This window comes from Episyrphus balteatus, chromosome 3 (genome assembly GCF_945859705.1).
Source record: "Episyrphus balteatus chromosome 3, idEpiBalt1.1, whole genome shotgun sequence".
In the NCBI taxonomy this organism is placed as follows: Eukaryota; Metazoa; Arthropoda; class Insecta; order Diptera; family Syrphidae; genus Episyrphus; species Episyrphus balteatus.
Window position 1 is genome coordinate 109,085,036 of NC_079136.1, and position 13,909 is coordinate 109,098,944.

A 13,909-nucleotide genomic window follows, 5' to 3' on the forward strand; every position below is an offset into this window, starting at 1 on the left:
CTTCCCCTCCTGGATTTAACGTGAAATTTTCATGTCAAATATGTTATTATATATGATTTGATTTTTATAGGTAGTTTTATATGGGGTATTCCATTAGACTCGCGGCAGTTGAAATAAGAAACGGCAAACATTAGAGATTGATGTCCATCCACAGTGGAATTTCGAAAAAGCAATAAAAGGACCACCTTAATGTGGATATATAAATAAATGGAAGATTTTTCTGCAGAATAAAATCAATATGAAATCCATTTAAAAATCATAATTCTGTTTGTTTACGTGCAGTGTTCGTTATAACAACGTGAATGCTGTATTTTTTTAGTGAAAAGAAAATATCATCAAAGGATTGAATCAAATGTAACATATTCATTGGTTCAACAAAAAATAATACGAATAAGTAAATAAGAAATTGACTTGGTTGAAACAGTGTTTATTTATCTTTTCAAAATTCATAAGATTGAGATAAAATAAAAATAGATAAAAATCTTTTTTTCAACAAATATTAGTTTTAAGTTGTTAAGCACAAAAGTTAAAAAGAATAATAATTTTATAATAATTATATCAAAAATTTCAAATGTTTACATTTTATATCAAGGAAGGGCGAGTTCAAAAATGCAGGACTGCAGCAGTTCTGCAAAATAACTTCCATTTATTCAGTCTGTTGAAAAATGTCAAAATTCCCTCGTAATTATACATAGTATAACAATTTCATCATTTTTTTTTTGCAGCACTGCTGCAGTCCTGCATTTTTGAGCTTGTCCCAACTTATTGCCAATTGTACTGCTAAATCATATTTGAAAATTTTCACATTTTATAAATAGTAATTGATGGTATTATTTTAAAGTAGGTTAAAGAATTGTTGAACTTCACAAAAATTTTAGGTAAATCATAGTTAATAATCTATTTCTTTTGCTTTTTCATTTTTAAACATTATAATGTTGATTTGAGGCCCTGAAAATGTCAATTCTGGCCTGTATTAATGGAAGTACAGAATGTGAGTGATAAATGACAGTACCTTCCATTCATCAAATTGGATGCAATGACTCTTCAAGTGTTAAAAGTGCTATACGTAATCTACATTTGAGTGCTTCTAGTTTTCTCAAAATTCATTCAAACCCTCTGTGCTATAAAAACTCTCACTAGATACAAAAAATAACTTTTTTTTAATATAACCGATGAAGAAACACTTTTTTTTTAAATACTCGTATCTTCTACACACCACTAGGAAGCATACTCTCACTTTTATATGAAATACATACTTAAAATGGCAAACAGAAAACAGCCAAGTCATGAAGAAAAGATATGACTTTTTATGCAATATGCTCTTCTCCTACCGTGTGGTAATACGAATGAGAATAAGTTCATTTCAATGGATATTGTTCCTTCACATAATTATCTTCTTTTTTGTAAGCATTTATTTGAGATAAGGATAATAACTACATTTATATATATATATATACAAAATGAAAAGTAAATATGTATTATGACATACTTAGTTTAATGCCGTTTTCGATTGGCCGTTCGGAATCATTCAGAAGCCTTCTGAAAATGTTTTATTCGCAAGAAAATGACAGATATGTAGAACGCTTCTTAGAAGAGAAATTCTCTTCAAAACAGAATTCATTCAAAATCACTAATATTAAAATAAACGTCTAAAAATGTTTCGTAGTGAAAAAAACAAAACAAATTTATTTGATTATCCACCAATGCAAATATGTGCAAATATGTTGAAGCGATTCAAAATGTTTTATTGAATTTCAGAATTAGTGAATCCTTGAGTGATTCCAATCGAAAACGACATAAGTATGTTACTCAGTTTCAAAATTCCGATGTTTGAGCTTTGAGTGCATTTTTTTTAAAGAAAACTTTTCTCTTTCTTTTTGTACAGCTTTAAAACATTATTTTTGAGGTTATATCACTTTATTTTTTTTAGTTTTTGGTATTTTTCTCATTCCCTGCGAAAGTTTCATAACATTTTGTCATGAATAAATAAAATCTAAAATTCGATATACTTTTGAAAATCATCATTAAGTCCAAAGTAACAAAACTTGAGAAAACATCAAAGTTTCATATATTTCACACGCCTATAGCTGTGTTTTATTTTCCTTATGATCCAGATGAGATCATTGTATTTATTAGCTTTACAAGAGAAATATATTAAGTTATTATACGAATTATTTCTCTTGTCTGCGCTTTGACTTATATTGAGACATCTTGAATTGTTAAGACGCAAATTTTGTTTATATTCAGGTCTGCAAATTTTTTTATGGACTAGAGGCCATAAAGAGCTATATTAAATCAATAATTAACCAATTCCAATTAAGACGGTATGATACAGTAACGATGAATTACTCAACTACGTTTAAGATAAATGTCTGAACACACTACCCACTAGAGTAGAAGGGGGTACATTTGACATTTAGTTTTTAAAAGTCTGTATTTTCGAAAACTGTGACTGTATTCAAATGTTTTGTTTGGTATTTGTTTTATTGACTATTCAAGATTATAATAACAGTAAATTTTTTGTTTCACAACATTTGAAAAATTTTAAAAATAATGTCTTCTAAGAAAAGTAATTTTGTCAAAAGTGCCCCGGGACTTGGGCACATTTGACTTTAAAAGAGGTACATGGTGTGCGTTATATTTTTAAAACTATCAACGGATATAGATCGTCTGTTGTTTAAATAGAAAAACAAAAATAAATTTTTGGTTTAAAGCAATTTACTAAACAATATATCGAAAAAACTAAATCAATAAATTCATTTAAAAAAAAAAAACAAAAACAACATAAATCACTCTAAAAAGTCCGTCTAAATCAAAATTAATCGATGTCAATATATAATTTATTAAATATATAATTCCCCAAAATCAACGTAAAACTGTGCCTCCATTGCCAAAGTCAAAGGTGTCCCGAAGGAGCTTCATAAGTGTTTTATTTTTTTTTTTTTCAATAACTAATACTATTTTTTCACAAAGCTGGCTTTAATTTACTAAACTTTAAGCAGAGTGCTATCAAAGTATTGATTCACTATTGGGTGTATACTAATAATCAAAATAAACACGCGTTTACTAATTGTGCTTCTATTACCAGATCTATTACATTTAATGCCAAAATGAGGCCAAGAGTGCATGAAAAAAAGTTCATCTATCGTGAAGTACGACGATGAAAATTTGCAGATCTATTTCTTTTTAAGTTTTCTTTTTCAGCCTTTTCTGAAAGTAATGAATATTTATTAATAAAAAAGATAAATATTCATAAACAAATACATTTTTCCATTTATATATTTAATAAATTGCCGCAACAACTTGTTGACTTGACAACTGTTTTTTGTTGCTGTAAAATGACAGTGCAAATCGTGCGTTTTAATTTAACCGTGCGTTTATAGTTCAGTTTCCCAACTATAAAATTAACGTGGCGTTAACCCTTAACCTGACTATTAAATTGGTTATTGGTATGGAGAAATATTTAAAGCTCAGTTAAATATTTAACTGAGCTTTAAATTTGATTATTGGTAAGGCCCTATAAAAAAAACTTTTTTTATTAGGTTCAGAAATCGCTTACATACTGGTGGTCAAAAATTAGATCAGAAACACAGAAAACACGTGGTACTCCGCGAAGAGTTGAAGAAAGCCTGTGAAATTTCCTACTGTTACTTTAAATCGAATTATGCTTTTTTTCTGCATCCAAACTTTTCTTTATTAAGAGCACGATCATACCGAAGAACGCAGAGTCAAGAGTCAGTGCCCCGGTGTCAAATGCATCCCAGCTTACCCTACTGCGAAGATAAACACAGCTCCACCTCTTGCAAAGGAAATTTCTAGAAGCAAAAGACAAGAAATTCCCAGTAATTCTAAACTTGAAACTAGGGGTTTCTTTAAATAGATGGCGCGGACATGGACCGGACACACTTTAATTTTGAAAGTGACAGATTATAGTACAAGGTGAAATGTAGCGTTGGATATTGTAAACAAAGTGATTTAAATAGTGTGTTTATTTGAGCGAATAATAAAAGTAAATTGTAAAGTGTTTGTTTATCTTCTGCTCGTTTAATTGTTAGTTGATCTCTTAAATCTTTGGTGAGATCCATAGCTTGGACCAATTATTCTAAATTCACTCTTTGAAACTCACTACTTAATGGAAACTAGAGTTGGTGAACCATACTTATAACCTTTAAGCTAATCGAAACCCATAGCGGTTTCTTTGCGTTACTTTCCAATGTTCATATTTTGTCAAGAATCTCGGAAATAGGTCCTCATGAAATTAAAAATCATTTGCCGAAATAAAAATTTCTTTCAGATGAAGTTGACTTTGTGTTTTTCCCTTAGAATGTAGGTATAGAATGTACAATTATTGACAATGCCTCTAGGAGCCCTGTAAGTACAAGAAGTAGGAACTAAATTTTATTTGGTTCATGACTGATTATGTTGAACAATTTATCGATCCCAATTGGGGGGATATATCCCCCTGACCCCTCCCCCCCCCCCCTTACTACGCCACTGAATTCAACTGATTATGTCAGTTTCCAGCTAGAACTTGTACTTTTTTATGACATTTTTGGATTTTTGTTAATATTGTTTAAGCATTCTTCATGAAATTTTGTATTTGAACCCTTTCTTACTGCTCTGTTTTAAAAATAAGAAAAAAAGAAGTATCATACGGTTTTTTTTAATATAGTGCTTTTCTTCTACTTTACTGATTTATTTCAGTAGTATATATAATTTGTATTCTACTTCTTCATTAACCCTTAACTATAGTGGTGAAAATTTGTAGTGTTTTGAAATGATAAAATAAAATACAAAATTGAATTTTTTTATAAATTTTTTTTTTAAGCATTAAAAGATAACAATTTTAGAAGAAGAAACAAAAAAAAAAAAAAAAAGAGAAAATTCATTTTCAACGGTTTTTATTAACTTTTTAAAAGTAGATGTGGGTCCCCTGGACCCACCACTATAGTTAAGGGTTAACAAGCCAGACCTCGGGCAAAAACCTCTCCAGTTTTAATGATTAAAATCTTAATCTTGCTGGATATATTTCATATTAGGTTTTTGTTAAAAAATCTATATGTGTAAGTTTCTATGGACTAAAGGCCGTAAAAAGCTATATCAAATCGAAAATTATTTTCTTATATGAGCAAATAAACGCGACCCCCACAAGACAGTTTTCGTTTTCATTTTCATTTTTCTTAGCGAACCTTCCGCCCTTTAAATTCATTTCAATTTTTTTTTTGTATCTTTTCTGACCTCAAAACATAACTCACAGATAAAAAATATACAAAAACGCAAAACCCAGCAGGGTGAAGATGGCTTTGAAAAAATTAAATTAATGGGAACTTTAATCAAACTTTAAAAAAAAAAATAAAAAACAAAAAATACACCGTGTAGAAAAATAATGTTAGAAAAACAGTAGGACTGAAGTTTTTTTTTATTTTGTATCTTTTGCCTCGTTGTAAAACTTCCTGCTATAGAAATTTTGTAGATATAATGTGCACCATTTTGTGGTTGACACAGTAGGTCATTTGCATATTCAAGTGATGAAAGAAGAGCTAAAGTTAAATTGTAAGCTGAATCCTCTCAGGCGACAGTACTTTCCGTTAAAAACAACAAGTTGAAATGATGCATTATTCAAGTTTTAAATTGTATAAAACATTCAACAAATGTTTTGACATTACGTGAAGTTAAACAAAGCTAAAGCTAGTCATGGAGCAAACTAATAACGATACCTAACCTTTACTGAAATCCCATTTTTGTAGTACATTTTTATTTCATTTGTTATAAATTGTTTATTGTTATTTATTATTGTATTTACTTGTGTAAAAAAGTAAAAGTGCCTATGTAAAGTGTTAGGTTTAGGAGGGAAGCCTAGGGGCTATCTTGTATCTTAACGTAGGTAGGTGCCTATAAGTGCGCCGTTCTATTGAAGGTGGTAGTTTACTCAAGACTAGATCTAGTACCACAATTTTTTAACACACGGTTAAAAATTTTGGTGTACATTCTATAAAAATTTGGGTTACATATGAGGCAACACCAAAACTGTGTTTAAATTTAAAGTATTGGTTGTATTATATTTTAAATAAAAGTCGAATACAAAATTTATTGAAATTTCATTTTGTGTATTAAAAATCAAGGACTTTTTCCTTAATTGAAAGTTTAAGTTTATTGTAATGGTACTTATTTCTTTCTTTTTCTTTTTATTATTTTTTTCTTTTTACTATTTTAAGTGTCTTCTTTCTTACTTCTTTAAAATGAAACACAATATTTCTAAAAGTGATTATGCATCATAAATATATTAATGGTGATATTATTTCCTCTTTTCTTTTTTTTTTCCACAAACTATGTGAAGAGAAATCTTATTACCGTTCAAATTTTGTCAGTAATTCATACATTTTACTTCGAAAAAACGCAAAGCGCCATCAAAATAGTGCAAAATTCAGATTTTTAATTTTTATTTTCTATCAGAAAAAAAGGTTACCAATTGCATTTTTCTGAATCCAAACAGTTTTATATAGGTACTTTTTCAGTTAGCAATAACCCTAAACCCAGGCACAAACAAATTTCTTTCTTTTTTTAAATGGCTTCGTTTACGTTTTTAATAAAGTTTGATTAAAATTTGATTTTCTTGTATTAAAAAAAAAGAAGGTGATTATTTAATTCCAATTCTCAACCAGATTTTTAATTAAAATTTTCTTATATTACAATACTTTTGATACATTTTAATTTTTTGTATTTTAAACTATTAATTTTTGTTTTGAAAAGGCCTAATTCCAAAGGTTGTATTAAAAACTACAACAGAATTTTTAACCGTGCACATGCTCTTCTACCTACTCAAGCCAGTTAAGTTATAATATAAATCAAACAAATGGATGTGGTCTTAAGACTAACTTTATTATTTACTATTCTTATTCTCTAAGGTTAACAATAAGTATTTATGCTGATTTAGCAAGAGAGATTCTCCTTTATCTCAATAAAACAATTTTTTTTTCGTATTTATGATTTCATAACAATTTTTTTATTTATTAATATATTTTTGTTCATTAGGAATTAATTGATTGTTTGTGTATATGCTTTTTAGTTCTTACAATTTTTTTTTGTTTTTAATTAAATTACTTGAGTGTTTTGGTACCTATGTATATTAGGGTGAGTCAAAAAAATCGAAATTCTTTTTTTTTTTGATTTGGTACTCCGAAAAATCGATTGCTAGACACCTCTAGAATATGCACACCAAATATGAGCTCTTTATATTAAGGGGAAGGTCCTCCGCTTTGCAATTTTCCATTTTTACATCAAGCTTCTACTAAAAAAAAATATTTTTTTATTAATTGACTTTTTAGCAAATTTCTTTTCAGATTCTTGTAGGAAATTGAACGCTCTACAAAAAAGGCCTTATACACTTTTTTCGTTTATCTAACCGTTGAAATCGGTTAGATCTTAAAAAATTCGTTTTTTGTTCTTAATTTTGTAACAAATTGAAAAATTATAAAAATCAAACGCGCAAGACATCTTCTTGTTGGAAATTGATTGCTCCACAAAAAAGCTTTTTTCATTAATCTAACCATTCTAAAGATATTCGAGGTCAAAGTTAAAAAAAATTATGAAAACATTTTATATTTTTAAAAATTTTCCAGTTCACTGAAAATTTATTAGTTTCAATTTAACAAAACGGATTCTTGTAGGGGCTTAAACGTTCTACAAAAAATTCCTTGGCATCAAATTGATTGCTTTACCCGTTTAGAAGATATTCGATTTGGAAATCGCAGTGCATACGGGTCGTAAGAAAACTATTGAAATCAGTGGGCATTGGTTTAGATACGAATATCTTCTAAACCGTTAAAGCAATCAATTTGATTCTAAGGAGTTTTTTGTAGGACGTTTAAGCCCCTACAAGAATATATCTTGCTAATTTGAAAATAATGAAGTTTCAGTGAACTGGAAATTTTTTTTAAATATAAAATGTTTTTCTATTGTTGTTTAAATTTGACCTCGAATATCTTTAGAATGGTTAGATAAATGAAAAAATTTATCAAGACCTTTTTTGTGAAGCAATCAATTTCCAACAAGAATATGTCATGCGCGTTTGATTTTTATAATTTTTCAATTTGTTACAAAATTAAGAACAAAAAAGAATTTTTAAAGATTTTTTCGATTTTTGGACCTCAAATATCTATTAAACGGTTAGATAAACGAAAAAAGTGTATAAGGCCTTTTTTTGTAGAGCGTTCAATTTCCTACAAGAATCTGAAAAGAAATTTGCTAAAAAGTCAATAAATAAAAAAATTATTTTTTTTAGTAGAAGCTTGATGTAAAAATGGAAAATTGCAAAGCGGAGGACCTTCCCCTTAATATAAAGAGCTCATATTTGGTGTGCATATTTTAGAGGTGTCTAGCAATCGATTTTTCGGAGTACCAAATCAAAAAAAAGAATTTCGATTTTTTTGACCCACCCTAATGTATATATTTCTTTAGTTCTAAAAATATTGTTTTTTTTTTATTTAATTCTTCAAAATATGTGTCTATTGTACCTTCCCATATTATTAGGCCCAAGCAAAAAAACTACAAATTTTCATGTTGCTCAGTTTTTAAAGTTTTTGTCGAAATATCTTAAATTTTTTTTGTCTCATTTACTTACACTTATCATGTAGATACGGATTGACTTAAAAAAAGTTGGAATAACATACTGTGAAGGTTTGCTCGTCTGGTCTTCTACGAAAGAATAAACTACCAAAAATCTAAGAATCTTACGTAATAACCAGACGATCAGAGCTTCACTATTTATGCAAGATGGGGCTTTTGTCATAAAGTTAAGAATGTCACGTTATTCCTCGATACAAAAATTTAAGTATTGGACCCGTCTGGAAATATTCCGGTCATGAATTCCATAGAAAACCTCTTTTGGAGCTTATTCCCTTTTGCACGTTATTTTTTATCAAAATTTTTGAATTCTTTAAATTTTTTTAAGTCAATCCGTATATCTATATGATAAGAGTAAGTAAATGAGACAGCAAAAAATTCAGGATATTTCGACAAAAACTTTAAAAATTCAGCAACATGAAGCAAAAAATTGTTTTTTTTTTTTTCGCTTGAGCCTAATAATATGGCAAGGTACTGTATATTGAATTTATTATCAACCTCTGCTGTAAAAGTCTTTTATCTTGGTTATATCTTCAGATATAATAAGAACCAAATTGAATAAAAAAACGCGAAACTTGCTTCCTCTTTGGAATCTAACTTTTCTTTTTAAAACAGAAGACAAACATTTTTGAAGAAAAGAAATACCTAAATGTACCCAGTTGAATTTTTAAAATTGCCTTGTGTTTTAGATGTTTAATTCTAATTCTAACAAATGATAATAATAATTTTTTTTTTCAAAGCTATTCTATACCGTATCTTTTTTTAATTTTACCTAAATCAAAAAGTTCAGATTTTTTTTCAATTTTGTCTATTTTATTTTCTGATGCCATTGTTCTTATTTTAATGTTTAATTTCTTATTTTTTAATACAAGAAATGTTCCTAGTACAATTATCAATATAAGTACCTATAATTACAAATGAAGTTCCAAAAATAATGTGTTCTTTTTTATTGTATTTTATTGCTGGAATTTTTTCTAGGTTATCTATTTCATTAAGTACAATATCATCAAATAGTAATTCTTTGTTAATATTTTTAGTATAGTCTATATAATTTGGAATTATAAAACTTTGTTTAAAATATTTCTTTTTGTTATTAAATATCTTATAATCAATCTTTAAAGAACAGTTATTAAAATTTATAAGGTAATTTCCATTTAAAATGGTTCTCTTAGGTCACAAGTACTGGAGAATTTAACATTTTTTTGCCACAAGAACTAAAATATACTTTTCTGGTAGTTTTTGGGATGCTGAATCCGAATCTGAAGTCGGAAAAATTTTACTGGCCTCCGTTTTTGAAATATTACCTTTATAAAATGCTAAAAATCGTCATTTTGGCTGTTTTTGAGGTTCTGTTTTTATGTGGGGTAATTTATTATAAACCATTAACATTCATGTATATAAAAAAAAACAACTTTTTTTGCATTTTATAACGGTAATATTTCAAGAACGAAGGCAAATAGAATTTTTCTGATTGCGGATTCGAGTTCAGCAACCCAAAAACCTTCAGAAAAGTATATTTTGGTTCTTGTGGCAAAAAAAAGTTTAATTTGGTTAGCCTGTGTTGTTTCTGATTCAAAGACCGCTACTTAAATTTTAAATATCTCGGGCATTAAAAGAGATATCGGAAAGATTTAAACATTATTTGAAAGAATAAAATCAGTTCTTATAGGCACCGTTACAAATTAGTTCATAATGAACTACCCCACATAAAAACATAGCCTCGAAAACAGCCAAAATGATGTTTTTGACAGTTTCTAACGGTAATATTTAAAAAACGGAGGCCAATAACAATTTTTTGACTTCAGATTCGAGTTCAGCACATCAAAAACTACTAGAAAAGTATGTTTTGGTTGTTGTGGCAAAAACCTTGTTGACCAGTGTTATTAAATATTTTAATGCAGTTCTTTTTCATTAAGCAATTGTTACAGATTTTTAGATTTTTAAAATCAGCAGATTGTACATAGTTATAAGTTTTATTTTCATACTTTATAATTTCTTGAGGGAGGAACATTAATTCTCGGTTCTGATTATCGCCGATTGGAACAAGTATATGAATACTTGAATGTGTAGTTATTGTACTAGATTTCTACCCACTACCAACTCCCCTGTAAAAGAGCTTAGGTATATTACCGAAAACTATACTTAAGAGCAAAAAAACGGAATCAAATAAATTATATAATAGGGGTATTCCCAGTAGAAACCGTAGAAACTGTAGAATTTTCTATCGGTAGAAAAGAGCTGTCAAAATTTGTATGGGAAAAATATTCCGCAAATCATAGAATTTTATCCCACAAATTTGAAAAAACCGTAGAAAAAAATCAGATAAACTTTGGGTGTGTTCAATCACCTATCGGATAGGCTATCTGGGATCCCCGTATCTGGAATATCTTTTTGAACGCAATTTATGTCTTATTATTCAGATAACCACAAATATTTGAGCAAATTAAATTTTTTTTTATTGTTGCATAGTATATGCAAAATTAGCTTGACATATTTTTTTTCTATTAAACAAGTTCAATTTGACGTTTAACAAACAGCTGTTTGTTTCCCTTGTTTACGCAATTATTTTCTGCTGGGGTGTTCATTTAAACCTTTTGCGGATTTTTTTATTTTTCTGTAAAGTAGAAAATTATCTCGTTACGTGAATACCCTTAACATGTAGGTAGGTATTAAAAACAAAAATTGCAATGGTTAAAATATTTTTTCTTCAACTTTTTATTTTGAATTGTTGGTAAAAACCTAAATATGCATCCGATAGTATTAGCGCTATTTGTCAATAAATTGCACTTAAATTTTTTTAAATGTTAAATTTTCCGGATTATCTCCGTTTCAATTTCAGTCTTTTTTTCCTTACATACTTCATTTATGTTGATTGGACCTTTATTAAGTGAACGGATTTTTAAGTTCTTAGCATTGACTTAAAGCTTTTGTTTCAATGGTACCATTAATATCCATGTACAATGTACAATGTACAAATAGTGAAAAAATGGGCGAAGCGAAGGGGGTCTCTCACCAGTGGTGAGATATGACATATGTACATTGTACATATGTCAAATACATTAATTTATCGTTTTTACAGAAAGCAAAGTTTGATTCCATTTTTTTGCTCCCAAGTGTATAAAAATTAAACAAAATGCAATATTTATCTTTTGAATATTAATAGATACGTAAAGGAAAAGTCGATTTCCAAAATGATTGCAAATGTGGCTAATTTAAACATAAATAAAAAATCTACAAAAAATCCTATTTTTTTTTTTAAATAAAGCCAGACGTTTTTGAAGCCTTAGCCACAAAATTTTAAAACTTTTTGAATTTTTAGGTTGGGCTTGGTGTTTAATTTTAATGATTTTATAATCACTGTCGAACTCTTCAAATGAAACTGCTTTAAATTTACAAAATATTATACCCACCCCACAGACACAGAATTCAAATACCTTTTTGAAACAAAGACTTACAGGAAGTGATACACAGGCATTGGAGGAATACTGAATAACGAATTTGAATTAAATTCGAATTATGAACATTCATTAAGTTTGAAATTTACCACAAAGTAAATTTTTGGTTCTTGCCAGTGAGGTTTCATCAAATGTCACCCCATTTTAATTTTATAATTTCCAATTATATTTTAAGTGGTTTAAGCTTACCTTAAAATTAAGATACTCAAATAGGTACCTACCACTGTTTCATTTATTTACCTCTTTTTTTTCAATTTGGTATTCCAATATAATAAGAGCTCAAACACACAACTTAAACAAGCTAGTCATTTTCTTTGTTGTCATTTAAATACACGTTAAGAGATTATGATATGCAAAGTTTTATTTATGTGTGTTCATGTGTAGGTACATAATATTATGTTTCTCATATATTTAATTAAAAGCTTAAATATGGGTCTGAGCTAAGACTTTGGCTTAGTGGCTTGTATTCCAATACTTGTAAATTACCCACAAAGTGAAATATTAAAAAAAATTCTTTTCTTTTATTAGGTCAACCTTTTATCACAAAAGGTTAAAATAAATCCCCAAATTGGTCACTTTTACCTGATTGTTTTTTCTTTCCATTGTTTGTGCCACAAAAAGTATTTTTTTTTTTCGTATCCCTTCGAAAGGCACCAGACAAAAAAATAAATTAGTATAGATTTGAAAGGCTTCTGAAAATTTGTTGAATTCCTTTTTTTACAGTTGTTTTAATTGAATAAAACCAGATATAAATTCCCAACCATATATTTTTGTTAAACATAGTAGGTACCTATAAAATCAGTTTAATTTATATTGACTAAAACAATTTTATATATGTATGTATGTAAGTTAGCTAATTGGATAAAGTTTTGGAAATATCTACACATACAGACATAATACAAATACCGTTGTCTTTTTCTTTTCTTGTATTGGTTTTAAACGATTAAGTGAATTGCTAAAAAATTTTAGTAAGCTACTAAGCCAAAAACTAAATGGGCCGTATTCATAGTTGTCTACTAAGCTCCTTCTAAGCTATTACTTTGAAAGTCCAGAGTTTAACCTATTCATACAAAAATTTAGACCTATGTTTAGGACTAAACCTGTGGTCTAACTTTAAACACAAGAAATGCTGTGTTTAAGCAGTTACTAATACGAGCAAACGTAAAATCAAATTTTTTTCTTTGATGAAAAGCTAACAAATACATATTATTATTTTAAATTAATTTAATTCTCTTCAAATGTACATTTGAAAGATTCTAATTTAAAAAAAAAACCAAAATCAAAGTTCTAACCCAACCAGCCAACTAGTTGGAGTTGTTATGAGAATATATAGCATGAATGGGGTTTAACCACTTAGAAATTCAATTTTTAAAGTTTTTGTGAAAAAAAACTGCGATCATGCCGGGGATCGAATCGAAGACTTTTATTCACTAGTCTTAGGTACTACTCTGTGATAAAAGCATGAAATTTACATCGTTGGTAGTACTCAATACAATAATTATTTTGAGATATTGGATAACCTTGTATTCCATCCGGAAGGGTAGATACAAGAGTTTAGTATACATATGTTGCATTCACTTTGTTGCATATCGTAGTATAGGTAATGTAACATTTTAATTAAAATGATAGATGATGTCTAGGTATTTTCTAAGGCCCGATCGAACAAAATCATGTAAAAAGTTATTGGACTCTTTAATAACAGTCTTTTACTTATAGAGCAAGACTCAGAATATTACAAATTGCTCTTTGAAAATAAGTGGTTGGCTGATGAAATTTTGTATGGTATTCACATACCATAGAAAAAAATAATAAAATATGCCCATCAAAATATT

General features: G+C 28.3%; 1 protein-coding gene across 2 annotated transcripts in view; it reads right to left on the minus strand.

The window, feature by feature from the left end:
* The window catches only part of LOC129914636 (short neuropeptide F), a 209,732-nt gene that overhangs the window by 125,672 nt on the left and 70,151 nt on the right, over positions 1 to 13,909 (minus strand). The window contains exon 1 of one of the 2 annotated variants that reach the window (XM_055993974.1): positions 12,660 to 12,811. The exons of the other annotated variant lie outside the window; for it this stretch is intronic. Within the exon in view, the coding sequence (XP_055849949.1) occupies positions 12,660 to 12,680 (21 nt within the window). The 5' untranslated portion in view covers positions 12,681 to 12,811. Of the gene's footprint in view, positions 1 to 12,659; positions 12,812 to 13,909 lie in introns of those variants that run through there. 2 annotated transcript variants of the gene reach the window in all.